At 48.6% G+C, this 21,450-nt stretch overlaps 2 protein-coding genes across 8 annotated transcripts in view; one reads left to right on the top strand and one right to left on the bottom strand.

Annotated features, from left to right (window-relative positions):
- Positions 1 to 13,360, bottom strand: part of USP20 (ubiquitin specific peptidase 20) — a 47,353-nt gene extending 33,993 nt beyond the window's left edge. For 6 of the 7 annotated variants that reach the window (XR_005835281.1, XM_040632058.1, XM_040632059.1 and 3 more), the window contains exon 1: positions 13,259 to 13,360. The gene's annotated coding sequence lies outside the window, so the exon portion shown is untranslated. Of the gene's footprint in view, positions 1 to 13,135 lie in introns of all 7 variants that reach the window. The other variant, XM_040632060.1, reaches the window with a different exon arrangement.
- A 149-nt stretch (positions 13,361 to 13,509) lies between these two features.
- On the top strand, positions 13,510 to 20,375 carry CUNH9orf78 (chromosome unknown C9orf78 homolog). The gene is made up of 9 exons (XM_008698695.2): positions 13,510 to 13,661; positions 14,000 to 14,059; positions 15,021 to 15,072; positions 15,206 to 15,276; positions 16,227 to 16,304; positions 16,846 to 17,043; positions 17,845 to 17,981; positions 18,076 to 18,174; positions 19,685 to 20,375. The coding sequence occupies exons 1-9, from the start codon at positions 13,579 to 13,581 to the stop codon at positions 19,774 to 19,776; spliced, it is 870 nt and encodes a 289-aa protein (XP_008696917.1). The 5' UTR covers positions 13,510 to 13,578; the 3' UTR covers positions 19,777 to 20,375.
- The last annotated feature ends 1,075 nt before the right edge of the window (positions 20,376 to 21,450 follow it).

Here is a 21,450-nt window from a genome sequence, read left to right as displayed (position 1 = left end):
AGCTCTCTCTGTCAAATAAACAAATTAAAAAAAAAAAATCTTAAAAAAAAAAAAAAAGTAACTACAGGACTTGGCCAAAGTCAATCTCCAGCTAGTGAGTCTCGGGCGGTTACCTGATCAGATTGTCTGGCACAGAGCCGCGCTCTGGATCAGGCTTGGCAAACCTTGTCTGTAAGTGCCAGGCAGGAAATAACTTAGGCCTTGCGGGCTGTGTCAATCTTTTTTTTTTTTTTTTTTAAGATTTTATTTATTTTTTTTATTTTTTTTTAAAGATTTATTTATTTATTTATTTGACAGAGAGAGAGAGACCAGCGAAGGGGAACAAAGTGGAAGGAAGAGCTGCTAAACCGAGATGGACTCGATGTGAGCGAGGAACAGCTGGCTGTGCCGCAGGCGCCCCTAAGATTGTTATTTCGTGACAGAGAGACGAGCCACTGAGAGAGGGAACACAAGCAGGGGAATGGGAGAGGAAGAAAGCGGCTCGTAGCGGAGGGCCTGATGTGGGGGCTCGATCCCAGGCGCCGAGGATCACGCCTAAGCTGAGGCAGGCTGGCAACCGCTGTGCCACCCAGGCGCCCCTGGGCTGCGTCAAATCTTGATCACATATTCTTCTCTGTATTTTTTTTTTTTACAATGTATTAAAACTTTTTTTTTTTTTCAATTCTTAGCTCCAGTACTCTGCAAAATAACCTGGGCCTGCTGCCACCGTCTACGGCCTGCTGTTCTAAATCACTGTGCTGTTGGGGCCTCACCAAAATACGCCGGATCACTGACATTCCATATTTCACTGCACACAAAAATCATCAGTTTAAAAAAAGAAGGTAAATAGCAAAGAAAGAGTCCAGAAGGTTAACACGGCTCCGATTTTTCTAAGTAAGTAATCAGGGTATGTGCAAGACAGAATGACAAAGATACCGCCGTGTATAATGGGGGAACTGGATGTAATCTAGCGAACAGCAACAGGCATCGGACAGATGATGACACGACCACACTCGGATGTACTGTGCAGCCATGGGAACATACAAGTATTGAATCTTCCTATACGCGGAATTAAATTATATCTAATTAGGGAGAGAATTTTACGATGTTCACGGACTGGCGCACTCAATATCAAGATACCCATTCTGCCCCAATCGGTGTACAGATTCAATGCAATGTCAGTCAGAAGCCCAGCAAGACTTTCTTGTAGAAACTGACAAACTCATTCTAAAATGTATACGGAAAAAAGACGAAGAGGCGAAATAATGTGGAAGAATCACAAAGTTGAAAGACTTACTACCGTCGGACTGAAGACTTTACCTATATAAAGGTTCGAGTCATCGAGTCAGAATGGCACTATACCTCAGACAGACATATGGCTCGAGGGAGTAGAAGCAAGAATCTGAGTTACCCGCAATCTGTGGTCAATGACTTCAAAAAGGTACCAGCCAGCGAGAGAGGGAACACAAGCAGGGGGAGTGGGAGAGGAAGAAGCAGGCTCGTAGCGAAGGAGCCTGATGTGGGACTCGATCCCAGAACGCCGGGATCACGCCCTCAGCCGAAGGCAGACGCTCAACCGCTGTGCCACCCAGGCGCCCCTAAGATTTTATTTATTTACGTGACAGAGAGAGACAGCCACTGAGAGAGGGAACACAAGCAGGGGGAATGGGAGAGGAAGAAGCAGGCTCGTAGCGGAGGAGCCTGATGTGGGGCTCGATCCCAGAACGCCGGGATCACGCCCTAAGCTGAAGGCAGACGCTTAACCGCTGTGCCACCCAGGCGCCCCTGGGCTGCGTCAAATCTTGATCACATATTCTTCTCTGTATTTTTTTTTTTACAATGTATTAAAACTTTTTTTTTTTCAATTCTTAGCTCCAGTACTCTGCAAAATAACCTGGGCCTGCTGCCACCGTCTGCGGCCTGCTGTTCTAAATCACTGTGCTGTTGGGGCCTCACCAAAATACGCCCGGATCACTGACATTCCATATTTCACTGCACACAAATCATCAGTTTAAAGAAGGTAAATAGCAAAGAAGAGTCCAGAAGGTTAACACGGCTCCCGATTTTTTCTAAGTAAGTAATCAGGGTATGTGCAAAGACAGAATGACAAAGATACACGCCGTGTATAATGGGGGGAACTGGATGTAATCTAAGCGAACAGCAACAGGCATCGGACAGATGATGACACGACCACACTCGGATGTACTGTGCAGCCATGAGACATGCAAGTATTGAATCTTCCTATGCACGGAATTAAATTATATCTAAATATAGGGAGAGATACACGATGTTCACGGACCGGCGCACTCAATATCAAGATACCCATTCTGCCCCAATCGGTGTACAGATTCAATGCAATGTCAGTCAGAAGCCCAGCAAGCTTTCTTGTAGAAACTGACAAACTCATTCTAAAATGTATACGGAAAAAAAGACCTAGAAGAGCCGAAATAATGTGGAAGAATCACAAAGTTGAAAGACTTAAACCGTCGGACTGAAGACTTCCTATAAAGGTTCAGTCATCGAGTCAGTGTGGCCTTAACTCAGACAGACATATGGCTCGAGGGAGTAGAAGCAAGAGTCTAGAGTTACACCCGCACATCTGTGGTCGAATGACTTCAAAAAAGGTACCGACGGGGGAGCTGGGTGGTTCAGTCTGCCCTCAGCTTGGGCCGGGGGCTCGGGGTCCTGGGATCGAGTCCTGCGTTAGGCTCCACGCTTAGTGGGCCATCTGCTTCTCCTTCTCCCTCTACCTCTCCCCCTCGCTCGTGTGCTCTCTCCAATAACTGAACAAAATCTTCAAAAATTAAAATTAACAAAAGGACTGGTATAATTCAACGGGCAAAAGATAGTCCTTTCAACAGAGGCTCTCTATATGGAGGCAAAAAATGACCTTTAGGCCTCCCTCACATCATACACAAAAGTTATTTAGAAATGGATCATAGACCTTGTGTAATTGGTGGTCAATAGAGAGTGTGAAAGATCTTCCCTTTCTTCTTGTTCTTTTTCAAGGTTCTGGAAGAGCCGGGTTATTCTAAAATACATCCTTGAGATGCCCCGTTTGCTTTCTCATTGTCACACTGATGACATCTTCCCCTAATTCTTTTTCCTCTCGTTCTTCATTTGCTCGTGGCGCTGCCGGAGCTCAGCTTCAGAGCCCTTCGGTTTTCCACATTTTTCTCTCGCCTTCACCTCGATCACCTGCTGCATCCGCAGCTCCCTCCCTCCGTGTGCACCGGAGGGCCCTGGGCACGCCGTGGCTCCCGGCAGCCGCCGCCCGCCGCTGCGCATCTCGGAGCCTCCATGATCAGTGACATCTTTCCAGCCTTGCGCGTGTGTTCTTATCAACACACTTCTTAGAATCATAAAACATTCACCGCTCTCAACCCCGGCAGCACCCTGCCTTCCTCCGACTCTTCGCCCTTCACTGCATTCATGCGATCGCTACCTGCCACAGCGACAGGTGAACGGTCCTTCTTGGTTTTAACAAGCTTTCTCTCTTCCTCATCTTCTGTTTCCGGAAATTCATGCTTTCTTTTCTTTTCTTTCTTTTTTATTAAGATTTTATTTATTTATTTATTTGTTTATTTGAGAGAGAGAGAGAATGAGTGGGAATGGAGGGGGAGGGAGAGGGACAGACTTCCCGCTGAGGGGGCACCTGCCATGGGGCTCGATCCCACGACCCTGAGATCATGGCCTGAGCCGCCGAAATCAGACGCTTAACAGCTTAGCGACTGAGCCACCCAGGTGCCCCAACACCACCTCCTTTGATTAAAACTCTGAACTGTCCCACCTACACAGGCTCGTTCATTCTGGGGAAGCACCTGGCTGCTCCGGAGACGACAAATCTGTGAGGAACGGGACTTGCCTGACATCCACATTCCCAATCTAGATTCCCCTACAGCCGGGAACTGACTTCGAGCCCCCTGTCCACCGATGTTCTGTACCCTTGGTTTGGGAACTTTGTAAAGCCCGCAGAGCCTTCGAGGTCCGGCTGTGGAGGCAGCAGGGTGCTGCCGCCGATGCCCCTCCCTCAGCGGGGGTGACCCGCGCCACCCCACATCCCGGACCCCCCTTCCACGACCAGCCCCGGTGCAGCCCAGGCTGCCAGCTCTCCTGACCTCAGACTTAACAACAGCAAACATTCGAACTCTAGACCTTGTAGAGGAAATCGCAGGAGAGAATCTTGGCAACTCTGGAGTCCGCCAAGGCCTACGACACGAAAGGTGGTCATTATAAAAGGAAACATTGAAGAGTTGGACTTTTAAAAAATTAAACATTTTTCTTTTCACAAGATGCTGTTAGGGAATGACAAAGCGAGCTACGGCCTGGGAGAAAATTTTTCTGTTCACAGTACATGAATCTATCAAATATCCGAAATACATAAAGAACTCTTACAACCCAAAGAAGGATAAACTGTCCACTTTTGTGAAACGGGTGAAGGATTGAGTGGGTACTGCCCCAAGTAAGAATGGCCACCAAATCAATGAAAGCACGCTCAACATTGTTTGCGAGATAACATCTCACACTGCCAAGAACATCTAGAACTAATAAAATCTTCAATACCAGGTGTTGCTGAAGATGCGAAGGCATTTGCCCATATTGATAGGACTACAGAATAATATCAAAAGCTGGAAAATAGCCTGGCAGTTTCCTCCAAAGTCAAGCATACACTTATCACGTGACCCTGCAACTCCACCATTGGTATTCACCCAGGAGAAACGCGAACATAGCTCCATGCAAAGACTTGCACACAAACGTTCGTAGAAGCTTTATACATAACAGCCCGAAACTGCAAAGACCTCCGAGGGTCCAATGACAGGAGACTGAAGCCAAGTAACATGCTGTTCAGAGAATGGAACACTACTCAGCATCAAAAAGAACCCCAGGTCCGCACAGCCACGTGGGTCCAGGCACATTAAACTGAGCAAAAGAAGAAGTCAGATACAAAAGAGTACACACTCCAGGATTCTCTTCATATAAAACTTCGGAACGGACAAAACTAATCTAAGGTGTTAGAAACTGGGTCAGTGGTTGCCTGGGGCAGAGAGTGAGGCTACACTGTAAAGAGGCAAGAGGGAACTTTCTGTGGTGGTAGAATGTTCCAGATTTTGATTGGGGTGGGATTTAGGTCCCTATACCTGTCAAATCTTAGGAACGACATCTTTAAAGTGCATGCATTTTACTGTATGCAAAGTTTATCTCAATAAAGTTGATTAAAAGCCCCTTATTTTATTTTTTTAAAGATTTTATTTTATTTTTAAGTAGACTCCATGACCAACGTGGGGCTTGACCTCACGACCCTGAGACTAAGACCACACACTCTATGGATGGAGTCAGCCAGGTGCCCCTAAAAGATTTTATTTTAATTTTTTTAAGATTTATTTATTTATTTATTTGACAGAGAGAGAGAGAGAGACTGCCAGCGAGAGAGGGAACACAAGCAGGGGGAGTGGTAGAGGAAGAAGCAGGCTCCTAGCGGAGAAGCCTGATGTGGGACTCGATCCCAGAATGCTGGGATCACACTCTGAGCCAAAGGCAGACGCTTAACAACTGCGCCACCCAGGTGCCCCAAGATTTTATTTTTAAGTAATCTCTACAGTCAACATGGGGCTTGAACGCACAACCCTGAGATCAAGACCCGAGCTGAGACCAATAGCCGGACACTTAACTGAGCCACCCAGGTGCCCCCGACTTCTTGATATACACCCCAAAGCACTGCAAGCAGGGACTTGAATAGATATTCGTACACCCGTGTTCGTAGCAGCACTATTCACAAGAACCAAAGGAGGAAGCACCCAAGGGTCCAACAAAAGATGAATGGATAGACAAAATGTGCTCTATCCATACGACAGAATATTATTTAGCCTTGAAAAGGAAGAAAATTCTGACTCATGCTACAACAAAGATGAACTTTGAGGACATTATGTAGGTAGAATAAGCCAGACACGAAAAGATATATACTATACGATTCCACTTCTATGAGCTACTTAATCAAATCCATAGAGACAGAAAGTAGAATGGCGGTTGCCAGGGAGAGGGAGGAGTCATGTGTAATGGGGGCAAAGTTTCAGTTTGGGAAGAAGGGAGAGTTCTGGAGATGGATGGGGGGTGATGGTTGCACAACAATGGGAATGTGCTTAATGCCACCGCACCGTGCACCAAAGATGATTAAGATGCTACATTTTATATATATTTTAATAAAATTTCAAAATAAAATTTTCAAAAATAAAATTTTCAGAAGTTGCAGAGAGAGAGAGTATCACACCATTAAAAAGAAATTTTAGAATGGGGATGTTGGGCCTAGGTGGCTCAGTCAGTTAACCGCCAGACTTGATCTCAGCTTAGGTCTTAATCTCACGGTTCAAGCCCCACGTTGGGCTCCATGCTGGGTGTGGATCCTACTTTAAATAAACAAACAAACAAATAAATAAGGGGGGAGGGGCAGAGAATGATGATGAATTGAAATATACAATGACCAGGAAAGAGACTGGTCCCCATTGGGCCCTACCATGCTGTCCACTGTCTCTGTCCTCTCTCCACTTCACTGTCCCCTGACCAGGAAAGGCATCTGTTGGCCACCCTGCTGAATGCAGTCCCACCCTCCCCCACCATCCTCTCTCTGAGGGAAGGCCCTCTGCTCATCCTGGCCCATACCTGGCGTGCTCAGTAATCATTTTCATCATTTACCTGTTTTTCTGTCTAATGCCTGTTTCCTCTTCAGAATGTAAGCACCATACCCCCCCAAGGGCAGGGATCAGTTTTGTTTACTGCTGTATCCCAAATACCCAGAATGACACCTGGAACAGTGACTTCTCAGTAAATACTTGCTGGATGGCTCAAAAGTACAAAAAGCTATAAAACACTATCATAGGAAAATTCCATTTTGGTAAACTAATCTTGCTTTGTGCCTACAACAACTATGCTATCATCATTCCTGGGGGGATGGAATCAAGTGATTTTTGTTTCCTCCTTTTTTTTTTTTAAGGATTTTATTTATTTATTTGAGACAGAGAGATACAGAGAGAGAGAGCATGGGCAGGGGGAGAGGCAGAGGGAGAGGGAGAAGCAGACTCCCCACTGAGCCAGGAGCCTGATGTGGGGCTCCATCCCAGGACTCTGGGATCATGACATGAGCCAAAGGCAGACGCTTAACCAACCAAGCCACCAGGTGCCCCTTCCTTTCTTGTTTGTCTGCATTTTAACAATGAACTGATGTTGCTTTTGTAATACACGACCTGATAGGTTACTTGTAATTACCTTTAAAGTTTCCAAAATAAAAAGAACACGTGTCTGGCCTCTTTGGTACGTAAGGTGTCCCTCCTGGGCCCTTGCTTTTCCCCCAATCCCCGAGAGAACACTGGGGGAGCACAACCTCCATCCCCTCGGGGCTCTCCAGACCCCCAGAGTGTGACCAGGACACCTGAGGTCCATTTTAGAGAGGGGGCAGCATCTGAGTGCCCCCCCCCGAAGTTCTCAGAGAGGAAGTGGCACAGTTGCTACCCAAGTGGCTTCAAAGTATAACCTTTCACCACGTGACTCATCTGCTTGAGATCTGCTCTTAACACCTTTGCTTTTGGCTCATTAACTTCCGTATTGGGTTAAAATTTTTCCTCTCCTCCCACCTACCCTGGAAATAGAAAAAGGCTTTTTCTGTGGTTTCAATACAATGACGATACACCTCTGTAAAAGTTGGAGAACACCGACAAACATAAAATGGCATAAAAATCACCTGCGATCCTGTGGGGGGGGGGGTTACTGTGTTAGTAAGTCTCGTTTGTGTGTAGTGCCTAATTTAAATAACGACACTAGAATATAACAGATACAGTTTGTATACTAGGTTTTTCTGTTTATACCATGTACATTTCTCCTATCACTAAACTTCTTTTCAACAACTTCGTTTCTAATGGCTAATACCTCACATACAATTTAAGCTACACCTTACTTAGCTGCTTTCCTGCTCTTGGACACTTAGGGTATTTGTGTGTGTGTGTGTGTGTGCGTGTGTGTGTGTGTTGCCATTATAAATAAGGCAGTGAGAGATATTTTGAAATATAAATCTTTGACTGTATCTTTGACCCAGGAAAAATTACTAGGTCAAAATGTATGTGCTTAAGACTCTGGATACATATTGACCAACTTCCCTCTAGATCCGCTATATAAATTTATCTGCTACCAGCAGTGTCCGAGCATGGCCAACATAGAAAGTTTGAGGGTTGGTAACATTTTTTCAAAGTTGATGGTTAAAAAGGGCAAAGTTGAGTGGTAGTACTGTAAACTTTGGGTGTTTACTCTTCCGCACGCAGGACCTGAAACGCCAGAAGCGCCTGGTCTACAAGGGCTGCACTCCACTTATCTCCACTGGCTAGAAGCTTTCACTTCGTTTTATCTTGGTGCCCAACTGGCTTGGCTTGGGATAATGGCACACACGCCAGGTTTGGGCCCTGCCCTCATGGGGCACGGAGGCCCATATTTCAACCCCAGGGTAGCCATACGTAGCCACCAGGGATGCGATCGGTACTAGCGGCAGCCACCTTTTCCTGCGGTCTTCCCCGAGTCGGATGCTTCACATACGTTAGCCCTGGGGCTGACCCTAATTCCAGAAGGCAATGAGACAGCTAGCCCTGCGTTCAGCGCCTTGCTGGTCACTCGCAAGCTGTGTGTCTTTAAATGAATCAGTCGCCCCTCAGTTTCCACATCCGTGAAATGGGGACAGAGACAGCAACTAGTGTTGCGGGAGGGTGCAGGGAGACAATGCATAGGGAGGATTTAGCATTCGGATCACGCAGACTTCCAGGGGGGCTCAGGGTCTGTATTTACAAGTAAGGACGCTCAGAAATGTTCTGTGTGATAATTTGTGTTTCTGGCCATGGTTTATAGATCAGGGGACAGAGACGGGTAGGAATGTGAGTGACACGCCCAAGGGTGCCCTCCACCCGCTTTTCAGCCAGGGCTCTGTGGCCCAGGACAGCGCTGACTCTGACCAGGCGCTATGCCCAGTGCTTCTCCTACACGCTTCACGTAAGGAAAGCTGTTTCTCATCTTAGGGAGGAAGAATGGAGGCCCAGACACAGGAAGCCATTTGCCCAAGACCATACAGTGAGGAAGCGACACAGTGAGGAGGGAGCCCGGCTGTATCTGCCTTCACGGCGCTTCCCACTCTTGCCTCTGTGCAAATAACTGGAGAGCACACAGCAGGCACTTAATAAAGACTGAAAGGGAAACCAACCTATGCTACCGGGGGAGCTGGCCCCCGGGAACAGGCCCTCCGGGAGAAGCTGTGCTGCTGGGAGTCAGCAAGGCACCTCCCCCTCCTCACTGGCCAGGCCAGCCTCCTCTCCTGGGGCAGAGAAAGCTGGGGGAGGGAGGCCCTGGCAGGTCTGGCCCAGAGCCCACCCATCGCAGGCCCCGGTGAGGCTTCTGAGAGGGTTCAGCCTGAGGGACACTGAGCACTTTTCCCTCCCTGGGGCCTGCAGCAAGGAAGGGGGAAAGTGCCCCCAGCCAGGGGGCGGGCAGGCAGGCAGCACCTCTGGGCCTGGCATCAGCCGCTCAGACCAGGCCTAGGGTGCCCATTACTCATCATCTTCCTGGCATTTCTGGCTACCTCCTCCTCCCAGTTAGGAGGCCAGTTCCTTAGGACAGGAGAGGGGATGCAGCCAAGCCCGCGCCAACACAGACAGACACCTGCCCTGATCCTTATTATACCAGCCATCCCACACTCCACATACCTGCCCACACCCCTCCGTGACCCTCTGGCCCTCAGAGCATGATCCTTCCCTCCCTCCTGCCCTCTTCTCTCTGTCCTACTTCCAAGCGACTCCATTTCCCCTAAAGCCCAAATACATCCCTTCCGCCAACCCAGCCTTAATTCCCTAAGAATCCAACAACCTCCTGACTCCCTCAGCCTCCTGCCTTGACAAGTCTTGCTTCCCCCACACCTCCGTTCTCCCACACCTCCAGTTTGCCTTACCCACCTAGCCTTACCCACCTAGCCCCTGCCCAGAATGGCCCCATGCACTGACACAGACCTCACTGAATCCTTACCACTATCCTGGAGGGCAGGCAACAACTGGGAGCTAAACCCATCTCCACTTCCATCACTAAAGGAGGAGAGGCTGAGGCTCAGAGAGGTGGAGTAACTGGCTGGAGGTCACACAGCTACTGAGCCTCTGATCCAGAATTTGAACTTGGGACTGCCCACCCTGAAGTCAGTGCTCTGAACTGTCAGCTCCACAGTCTCCCCAACAGCCCCAACCAGCCTGGTGGGGGTGATCTTCACTTCCTCCAAGCCAAACACCTACATCTGGAGGGCAGCTTCCTCGGGCCTCCCTCACAAGAGCCACTTCTGAGTCATGCTTCACAGCATTTTTCTGCTCAACTTAAACTCCTGAAGTCTACGGTAACACCTCTGAAGCCTGGCACTGCAATTTGTTCCCAGGCTCTGGAAGAGTCAGTTAATTGGAGAGGGCATGGGTTTGGGGCCACCCCAGGCTGGCAGTCTCTGGGGGTTAGCAGGCTGGAAGCCTTGACTGGACCCCAGTCACTGAGAAGCCACAAACCCTGGAGTGCATAAGTATAAGCAGAAACTCAGACTAAGACCCCTAAAACCGCAAAGCAGAAGGGTCAGAGAGGTTCACGCCAAAGGTCACAGAGCCAGGAAATGACAGAATAGGGACTCCAGTGGGGGAAAGAGGCTCCGAGAAGGGAAGGCTCCTGCCCAGAGTCACATGGTAAGGTGGCAGAACAGGGGCTTGAACTGCGGGTCAGGACCTATAACTCAGTTCCACTGCTTTATCGTGTTACTGACCTAATCCCAAATGAGAATACACCAATTTAAATTTGCAACTCAATCCCCCCTCCCACTCATGATTCCCTTGCCTCACTGTATTTCCATACCACTCATAAACTTCTGCTATACTCTGCATACTTATGTTATTAGAACCTAAAGTCCAGGGGCGCCTGGGCGGCTCGGGTGGTTAAGCCTGCAACTCTTGATTTCAACTCAGGTCATGATCTCAGGGTCCTGGGATCGAGCCCCGCCCTCAGCATGGAGTCAGCTTGTCCCTCTCCTTCTGCTCTTCCCCACCCCCTCACCCCCTCCCCTGCTCATGCTCTCATTCTCTCTAATTAATTTTTAAAAAATCTAAATAAACAGACAAACAAACAAGAACCCAAAGTCCACTAGATCAGGGATCTTTCGTCTCTTTTGCTCCCTGGCATACTTCAAGCACCTGGATCAGTGTCTGCTCTATTCAGTAAAAGCTCAGTAAATATCTGACTAAGTAAATTAGTCCAACAAATACCGAACACTTACTACAGCCAGGTTGCGAACTGCAATTGTGTTGCTACATCCCAAATCTACCTACATTAATGTCCACTGAACCCTGAAACAAGCCCGGCTCCAGAAAGGAGCTAGTGAACCAACCCAAATTCAAGCCAAACACGTACATTTCCTTAAACAACCAAACTCTCAAAATTAAAGCATGACACATCTCTGAACTGAAGAGAACCCACATTTCCTGGAGGCTCCCTCTGAGAAGCAGTTTCATCTCACCCCCCAAAAAAAGGCCCAGCAAGACTTAAGAGGGTCTGCAGCCCCGTAGCCTGGCCACCCACTGCCACATTCACAGCTGCTATTTTCCCAGCACTGCCTCGCTACACAGGTCTCAGTGAGATCTGCCACAGCCCAGAGGGTGCGCAGCACTGGGCATTTCTGGCCCCGCCAAGCAGGGCCAGCTCATTTGTACCCGACGCTCCTCCCTGGGATGTCAGAGGAGAAGGGTCCAGAAATGTCCTTGGCTTTCTAGCCCTCTCCTTAGTGCTGTCCAGTACGTCCTAGGGGGAGGGTTGCTAGGTGGGCAAAACCAGAGCCACCTCTAAAAGGGTAATGTCTGCAAACATGGACTCCCTGGGTTCCTGCAGCAACTCCTGGGGAGCCTCCCCTTCAGCCAGCAGGGACAGGGTGTCCAGTGATTCCCAGGTGCATCTGGGGTTGGCTGAGCCAGACTGCAGAAGGCAAGACTTTGAGATTTTAATATATGGCTTTTGACCAATGCCAAAAAGCTGTTCCAAGAAGTCCTGAGTTCATTTGTCTCAGTCCAAGGGAGAGAACAGCAATCTCAGGAAGAGACTGTTCCAGAGAAAAGGAAGGCATTCCAGAAGTGCTGCCCTGCGTCTGAATGGTCTTCCAGAAGAGGAAACCAAAACAGTCTCTGTCAGCCCCTCCCCCCAGCCGATGAGCTATAATAACAGCAGCTGCAGCAAACATTTACTGAGCTGCTACTGTGCTAGGTACTGTGCAGAACCTGCAGCAGAGGGGGGCCTGCCCCTGATCCCCGCTCCACCTTCCAGCTGTGTAAGCTTAAGCACCTATCACCTCTCTGAACCAAAGTCTCCTCGTTTGCAAAATGAAAAATAACTCGATCTGCTTCATAGGATTGCTGTGGGAGTTCACGGAGATAATGCCTAGCCCAGTGCCTGCCACATAGTAGGGCTTAATAAGGGGCAGTGCTTTCAAAGAAAAGGACCGGCCTATACTGAGAAAAGGAAAACTGTTCCAGAGGTTCCTAAAAGTCCTGTAAGCCATCACTGATACATTTTGCTATTTCCTAAGCGTTCGTTGATGCCTGTTTGTTTGTTTTCAAATAAACTTAATCCTCACAGCATCCTCGGGGTGGAAAGGGCGGAGGGCACGGCGACAGTACTCGTGACAAAGGATGAAAACAAGGCCCCTGAAGGTCCGGGGAGGAGGCCGGCAAGCACACGAGGAGGGGCCCCCTCCCCTCAAACACTCCGGAGTACGTTCAAAAACATCGGACGCGGGGATGAAGTGGCTGGAAGCCACCATTAGAGGGGCAGTCGGCGCCCGGACTTTAATTCACCACTGCGAAGAAGTGGTCATCTTTTATCCCTAAAGAAAAAAATGCACGTCAGGGCCCAGACCCGGGGGAAATAAGTTAGCGCCCCGACACGCCACACTCGTGTTTTCAACGCTGGGTCAGGCCCCGCAGAAATAAAAGAGATGGCGGCCCCCCTTCCGGAGAAGTAACGACACCTCAGGGCTCCAAGTGCGGCATCGGGGCCCCAGAGGACACCCCCTGGGCGCCGGCCGAAGGAGGGGAGAAGGCGGCGGCGGCCAGGGCTCCCGGGCTCCGCTCACCTGGCAGCGGCGTTCTGCGCACCTGGCAGGGCCAGGCCCTACCCGGCCCGAAGCCAGGCTGTGACAGTCCCTGCTCGGAGAGGGCCGGCCCCCCGAAGCAGCCGGCGGCGGCCCGGAACTCACCTGCCGTCGCAACCGCGCCGCCGCTGCCTTGTCAGTCAAGCGCACCCACAGCTGCACCGCGCAGGGCCGTGGGGCCCGCTGGCCGCGGCCCGCCTCCTCCCCCTCGGCCGCCCAATCGGGAGAGGGGGACGCCACGGATGGGGGCGGGGCCAGGCGGATAGTGCAGGCAGGGGGCGGGGCCAGGAAAGTTTGGGGCGGGGCCGGGCGGGGCCGGAGCTGTGCGCTAAGCGCTGTGCGCTCTGACCTCACTGCTGCGCGCCGGAAGCAGCCCGGGCCACTGTACAGGGGCGCGGCGGCCGGACCGCGGGGCGGGCGGGACCATGCCGGTCACCGGCAAGAGTTTCCGCCGGCGCCGGGCCGACTCAGAGTCGGAAGAAGATGAGCAGGACTCAGAGGAGGTTCGGTGCGTTTGGGATGGGGCTTCCAAGGGGCAAGAAGAGAGAGCCGGCTGTGAGACTTAATCACCGGCCAGGCTCCTCTTTGTGAGCCGAGATTGTCGTCCCTTTCTGCAGACAAAAACTGAGGCTCTTAGGGATGAGGCCGCCGCCCCAGGGCCGCACAGTTGGGAGAGGTGTCCCCAGGATGCACGGTGGATCTGACACCCAGTGGGTCTAAGCGCAGGGTCGCCTTCTGGAACGTTGTGCCGGCGGCTCAGCATCTGGGCAGGGGTGCCCGTCGAAGCTGCCTTTTGAGTCTGAGTTCCGCGGAGGGTCTCTCAGTCTGTGCGTTGCCTTTTTCCAGATTAAAGCTAGAAGAGACCCGCGAGGTGCAAAACTTGAGGAAGAGGCCCAACGGGGTGAGGTGGGTATCGCTGGGGGACCCGAAGGAGGAGGAGGCGGAGCTGACAGAGACACGCCCCCTCCTGGATCTCCCACACAACTATCTCCTCAGACAGAGCTTCTTCTCTTAACACACTGTACACCTTCCACTGCCCTGAAAGGAGTCCAGCGTTCTTTAAAGACGTTTAACCAGGAGATGGCCTGAGCTGTGTGCTCTTGAGGTTTGCCCCAGAGGTGCAGAAACGGGTTATTAACTCGTGTTTTTATTGCACCCGATTGTGAAATGCACATTGATTGTTAAGAGTTTGGAAAATTTAGAAAAGTGTAATCAAAAAAATAAGCAGCACCCATAATTCTCCCATCTACAGGTAACCAGTGTTAACATTTAATGTTCTGGCCAATCTGTTTTCTTTCTCTCTTTTGTAAAGATTGTGAGCACTTCTATGCTGTTTTTCAACTCATTTTCACAGTTCAGGCATTAACATTGTGGTTTATTTTTCCAAAATCCTTTCTAGTGGCTGCGTATTAGCCCACCACTTGCATTTGCCATAATTTGTCAACTAATCCCCTACTTAGGGGTCATTTGTAGAGAACAGTAGGTCATTTGTAAATGTTCACCAAATAAGGGTGTGATGGGTATTTTTCTACATTTGTCTTCAGCTTCGTGTTCCCCAAAGGCAAAATCTTAGAAATGAGATTTCCAAGCCAAGATAATGTTAAATGGCTTTTTAGGAGAGTGTACCACTTCAGCGTACGCCCCACCCAGCATCTAAAGTGCTTGCCCAACTCTGTTTTATGCTCGTAGGCTTTTCCAGCTGGCTTTAGTGCCCACTCCTCAGATCTTGCCTTTACTCTAATGTTGCAACGTATAAACTTCCTGAGTGTTTTTCCTCATATCTCAATTATGTAATTTTTGTCTCTCTCTGTCTCTCACTCTTACTCACTCTTTCTCTCTCTCTCTCTTCCCTTTTGTTTTCGTTCAGTGCTGTGGCCCTGCTGGTGGGAGAGAAGGTACAAGAAGAGACCACCCTAGTGGTGAGTTGTGGGGGCCTCCGTGGGTAACGGGGAGCTGTGGCTGCTCTCCAGTGGGTGATTGTGTTTAAAAAAAAAAAAAAGTCCACTGCCAGTTATATAGACGCTTCCTCTCAGCTGTGTTTTCTTTCTGTAGGATGATCCCTTTCAGATGAAGACAGGCGGTATGGTGGACATGAAGAAACTGAAAGAAAGAGGCAAAGATAAGTAAGTGCAGACCTCGCTGAGACACACACTAACCTGTAACCCCTGCCTGGGTCTGTGTGACCCCAGATAGCTGGGGCCTGCAGCAGCAGCTTTAGTGGGATATCCTGAAGTATCCTGTGTGCTTTATGAAGGGTCGGTAGCTTAAAAACAAATGAAAGCAAAACTTTTTTTTTTTTTTTTTTTTTTTTTTTTTTATTTTAGAGAGTGTGAATGCATGCCCACACATGCGCTGGGGCAAGGGCAGAGGGAGAGGGAGAGAGAGACTGTCAAGAAGACTCCCTGCTAAGCGTGGAGCCCAGTGTGGGGCTCAGTCCCATGACCCAGAGTTCATGACCTGAGCCGAAATCAAGAGTCAGATGCTCAGGGCGCCTGGGTGGCTCAGTCGGTTAAGCATCTGCCTTCAGTGCAGGTCCCGATCCCAGGGTCCTGGGATCGAGCCCCGCATCAGGCTCCCTGCTCAGGTGGGGAGTCGGCTTCTCCCTCTGCCCCTCCCCGTGTATGTGCTCTCTCTCTCAAATAAATAAAATCTTAAAAAAAAAGAAAAAGAGTCAGATGTTCAACCGATCGAGCCACCCAGGCGCCCCCAAAGCAAAAACTCTTGAAAAGTTAGCTTAGTGTGCTACGGATACTCGCCTTTTGTAAAGGTGCATTGTTGAGTGTGTTTCAAACCCGTGTGCAAGTTTTGTTTTTCTTTTTTAAGAAGCACACAAAAACACAATTATAAAAAAATAATAGAAAATAAGAAATTAAAGTATCTACTCACTCCCCAGAAAAATCTCCAGAGGCCAACGGTTTGCTTGCTTCTGTGTCTTCTATTTACATATCCCATACATATTTTTTCCCAACCATAAGCAGGATGTACTTTCTGTGTGTGTTTTATTTATATACTATCAAGCTCAGCCTCACTGAATTGTGACTTTAAGACTCTGCTTCATTGCTTCTCCTTTTAGGATCAGCGAAGAGGAAGACCTCCACCTGGGGACATCATTTTCCGCAGAAACCAACCGAAGGGACGAGGATGCTGACATGTGGGTATCAGTCTAGCTGTGAGCGATTTAGGGTTAGACAGAGTGCAAGATGTTTAGTCGCAGATGACATTTCTAAAATTATTCAAAGGCAGCAAAGTTGGCCCCTGTCACCCCACCTCCCAGGCTTTTCAAAAAATTCTTTAAAAAGTGGTTCTTGGGATTTTAGATTCCTTGACTAGTAATATTTTTCCTAAACACTGTAGGAGTAAACATTGGACTTGCCCACTTTTTTGCTAACAAGGCCGTTACACAGATGACTACCGTCTACCATTCCCTTTCTGTCTCCAGCAAACCTTGCCTGTATTAACACCGGTAGATTGGGAGGGCATAATCTCATAATAGAGGTTGGCGCTTTAAGCTGAAAAAGTTTTGCTTGATGAAAAAACTCAAGTTATTTTAATGTTTCTCATTTTTCCACGGACTGATGGAAACTTCATGGACCATCCCTGCTCTGTGGGCCAGTGTTGAGGACCACTCATTTTCAAGACAGGTTTTGTGAGCCTCCTGCCTCTCCCTGAGGCCTGTGGTTTTCTCATTTCAGGATGAAGTACATTGAGACAGAGCTGAAGAAGAGGAAGGGGATTGTGGAACACGAGGAACAGAAAGTCAAGCCGAAGAATGCAGAGGACTGTCTTTACGAACTTCCAGAAAACATCCGTGTTTCCTCAGCAAAGAAGACCGAAGAGATGCTTTCCAACCAGATGCTGAGCGGCATCCCCGAGGTGGACCTAGGCATCGAGTACGTTTCAGACCCCTGGTCTGGCCCCTCTCCTGCCCCTAGCCCACCAAAGAAGTGAAGGGGACTGTTTCTTACCTGTCTCCTTGGAAACCCACACATAATAACTATATTTTCTCCATCCGGCTGAGATGCTTGTGTGCCCACAGTATGTCTGAAGGATTGGTCAGTGTTGTTAGACTTAAGGGAAAGTCTCCTGAACGCAAAAGTGTGATGTTTTGTTTATTGAGATATAGGTAACATGTAACATTATACTGGTTTCAGGTATACAACATAATGATTTGGTGTTTGTATACAGGTGTTTGTTTAATCTTTGTTCACAGCTCTTCAGCTGTTCTAATCAGACCCTTGTATTCCTCTCTTTTATTCTAGCAGGAGCAATGTCAAAGGTTTACCCACCCCATGATCCTCCTTTTTATTTTTTGGAGAACATCTGCTCTAACACGGGATTGTAATGGAAGAAATACGATGTTCAGAATCCTCTTTGGATGTAGCAGGAAGTGGGGAGACTTCTGGGTTCTCGCCTCTTTTCTGGCCTTACTAGCTCTGAGACCTGGGCAGTTCTCTTTTCCTCTCCGAGGCTCAGTTTCCTCTTGATCAGAAGAGGACAGTATGTCCTGCATCGCCGACAGCTGTGAGAACATGTGAGAACGTGACTGTAGGAGAGTTGGTCGGCTGTAGGACACTGTGCTCCCTGAGAGGATCTCCCTGTGCACCAGTGGGCTTCCAGCCTGACCGTCAGTTCTGTCTGAGGACCAAAGGTGAGACGATCTAATACATGGCATGGCTCCTTTCTCCCCGCAGCGCTAAAATAAAAAATATCATTTCCACGGAGGATGCCAAGGCCCGCCTGCTGGCAGAGCAACAGAACAAGAAGAAAGACAGCGAGACATCTTTCGTGCCTACCAACATGGCCGTGAATTACGTGCAGCACAACCGATGTGAGCTTTTCTGGGGGAGTAGCTCTGCCCCATGGGGGAGGTCCCCTGGTTCCCGTATCTTGTCTGACGTGTCCCCTGGTCTCTTTTGATTCAGTTTACCACGAGGAGCTCAATGCCCCCATACGGAGAAACAAAGAAGAGCCCAAAGCCCGACCCTTGAGAGTGGGTGACACGGAGAAGCCAGAGCCTGAGCGTGAGTACAGCAGAAGCCCGTGGAGGCAGGGTGGCGTCGGCACGGGTGGAGCTTGGGCTTTGGGGCCAGCGCACCTGGGTTCCACTCCATTCTCCGCACCATGGCCATTTGCCTTCCCCTTTCCAAGCCTCGCTTTATTCACCTGTAAATGGGGATCATCATAAAACCAACCATTTGGGGTTGCTCTGAGGATTCACTGGGCTATCAAAGAGAATAGAGACTTGAAAAGTTAGGACATTTCAATAATCAAAAATAAATTGAGAATTACTCACAATGTCACCCAAAGATGAGCGCTGTTGACATCTTTATGGATAACCTTGCAGACTTTAAAAAAACATGTGTATTGGAAAGATATATTGTATACATTTTTAATACAATCGCATAGTGTTTTACTCAGTAGTGTGCCCTGCTTGTCTCTCTGTGACAGTAAATACATAGTTTCCTGGTCAGTGGCCATCTCATGTTCTATTGTATGGATATACTGCAGTTCCCCTGGTTGGACACTTAGGTGGTTTCTCATTTTTCCCTATTTATTTATTTATAAGATTTTATTTATTTGAGAGAGAGAGCGCGTGCGTGCGTGTGCACAGAAGCAGGGGGAGGGGTAGAAGGAGAGGGAGAAGCAGACTTTTCTCTGAGCAGGGAGTGCAACGCAGGACTCGATCCCAGCACCCCATGATCATGACCTGAGCCGAAAGCAGACGCTTAACTGCTGAGCCACCTCAGTGCCACTCATTTTTCCCTATTTAAACACTGTATTTGCCTATATCATGTACTTAGGCTACATGCCAAGAAGTCCTAAAGGCTCCCCTAGACGTGGGGCGATTCGTTCCCCCACTGGCAGCATCCAGCGGTGCCCCTTTCCCTCATGCTAACCAGCACCGGGGGGCTTCTCCTTTTTCATCTACAACAGGATGATCTCAGGAAATGCTGAAGTTGCTGAGGCTTCTGAAAAATCCAGGCTGTTGTTTTCCCCTCCCTCCCACTTGAGAAATGATTTTCTGTAACATCTTGGTTGCATAGTCTTCGATTCCCAGAGCTTTGTGTTACTCACACGTAGTAAGCAAGGACTTTGGAGTCCCCAGACTCGGGTTCGACTCTCAACCTCCCTTCACTTTCTGAGCAACCTTGAGGAAGTCACCTAAGCTCTCCGGACAGTGATGGCAACGTGCCCCTGTTAGAATCGCTGTGAGGGGTAAAAGAAGTTGTATCTGAAAGCACTGAGCACCAGGCTTTGTACAAACTGTCACTGCAGTGGCACACCCACTGACTGGTCACCTCGTCTGCTGTCGCGTCACCATACAGTCACCTGACTCCACCCTCTGTTTATTGTCATTCACGAGTGAAAATAACAAGTGTTTACTGCCGCCCTACTGTGTTCCTATCCCCAAGGGTAGGCACCTGGGGCTCCTGTGGGGGAGTGAGACAGGCGTGGTCCCAGCCTAAGCAGAGCTAAAACCTCTCAGCGGCTTCCAGTTTGGCAAATGGCTTTCCCTCTTGTGCTTTGCAGGGTCCCCTCCTAACCGCAAGCGTCCTGCTAATGAGAAGGCCACTGACGACTATCACTACGAGAAGTTCAAGAAGATGAACAGACGGTACTAAGGGTGGCAAAAGGGAGAAGTGCAGAATGGGATGTAAATAGCGCTGTCCCCTCCGTACCCCCTTCCCCCCCCACCCCCCGCCTGCCGCCCCAACAAAACGCTTCCTGGATGGAAGTTTGCTTATTTGCTAGCAGACCGTTCCAAAAACAGACTCTATTCGTCCTGTTGCTTACCTGCTGGATTTTTCAGGCACCGCATTTATAACCTTTTGAAACAAAACAATGTGTCGTTTCCCTATTTGAGGGCAAACTCTATTCTTGTGAGCATTATTAAATCTCGTTTGTAAATATGTTGACTTTCTCTTAATATTGGCCCGGGGTCAGGAGGAAACAGCTGTGCTCAGAGTGAGACAAAACCCTTTCAATCACGCTGTTAATTATTATATATGCAATCATGTGTTCTACTTTCAAATACCTGGAGTTCAGAAATGCATCCTGCACTGTTGACGCTGGAGCCAGCTGACAGCAGGAAAATCTAGGATGGGATCAAAGGGACACTGGCATTTTCTGACTTTTACAAAGTTATCTATTTCTTTTCATTAAGAAAGAAAAAGTTTCTATCATTTTCAGCACTTAAGTATTAAATATGAAACGAATCCAACCTTGTTTGTATTGTGTCTCCTTCTACCAACACTAGGTAATGTGTTGAGAGCCTGGCGTGTGGGCAGCTCAAATGCAAAACTTGCTGAGAGATTTTCTCATTAAGAGATATGGCTCCAACCTGCTGGCTGTTGGGGGGCGCTGCCCCCTGTGCTGTCATTCTCCTGAGGCACTTAACACAGGTCAAGATGAGGAAGGATGAGCAGGTTGGTTGACCTCTGGGCTGGTTTTTAGAGTGGGCGTTGTGGTTAGAGGAGTTTGGCTTTGGAGTCCGAGTTGAGCCTTACTCACCGCGTATTATACCCTTGGACAAATCTCTTTCCCTCTGAGCCTATTTTCTCATCTGTAAAATGGAGATAGTTTTTATTTTTATATTTTTTCCTCCATTAGAATGCATGATCAGTGAAGGCAGAAACCATGTATGCCTCGTTTTTTTCCCTTGAATCCCCAGGGTCTAGTCCATAACCCAACACATGGGCAACCCTCAAAACCATGAATGAATGGGTGAATGAGTGCAAGTAACTTCTCAGTGGAGAAATCTGAGGAACACTCCCTCATCCAGGTGGTGAAGGTCAGTAACAGTCATAAATCATGTTGCTAGTATGTATCCTTCATATGTCATGAAAATAGCACTCTACCCATGTGAAGTATGTTCCTCCCCAACACTCATATCCCCAGTCTAATCATTAGAAATTACTTCCCAATAGTGGGGTGTCCTACAAAAGATTTGACCAGCACTCCCCCAAGACTGTCACGGTCATCAAAACCAAGGAGAGCTTGAGAAAGAGTCTTAGCCAAGGAGGAGCCTAAGGAGACATGAGAACGAAATACAATGTGGTATCTTGGGCGGGATCCTAGGTCAGATAGAGGACATCGGGTAAAACCTAAGGAAAAATGGGCAAACTTTAGTTGGGCCAGTATAGGTTCATTAATTTTAACAAATGTAACATACTAATATGTTAATAATACGGGAAATTACGTGGGAGGGTATATAGGACCTCTTTATGCTGTCTTCATTTTAGTATATCTCTAAAATCGTTCCCCGAAAACAGTCTTATTTAAAAAAAAAAAAAAAA

The sequence above is a fragment of the Ursus maritimus genome, unplaced genomic scaffold, assembly GCF_017311325.1.
Source record: "Ursus maritimus isolate PB19 unplaced genomic scaffold, ASM1731132v1 scaffold_17, whole genome shotgun sequence".
Lineage (NCBI taxonomy): Eukaryota > Metazoa > Chordata > Mammalia > Carnivora > Ursidae > Ursus > Ursus maritimus.
This window is presented reverse-complemented; position numbering and strand designations above follow the sequence as displayed.

Coding starts and splice junctions, on each gene's coding strand:
- CUNH9orf78 (XM_008698695.2), top strand. CDS start 13,579: ATGCCGGTCACCGGCAAGAGTTTCCGCCGGCGCCGGGCCGACTCAGAG. Junction 13,662..13,999: donor CAGGACTCAGAGGAGGTTCG/GTGCGTTTGGGA, acceptor GCCTTTTTCCAG/ATTAAAGCTAGAAGAGACCC. Junction 15,277..16,226: donor AAAGAAAGAGGCAAAGATAA/GTAAGTGCAGAC, acceptor TTCTCCTTTTAG/GATCAGCGAAGAGGAAGACC.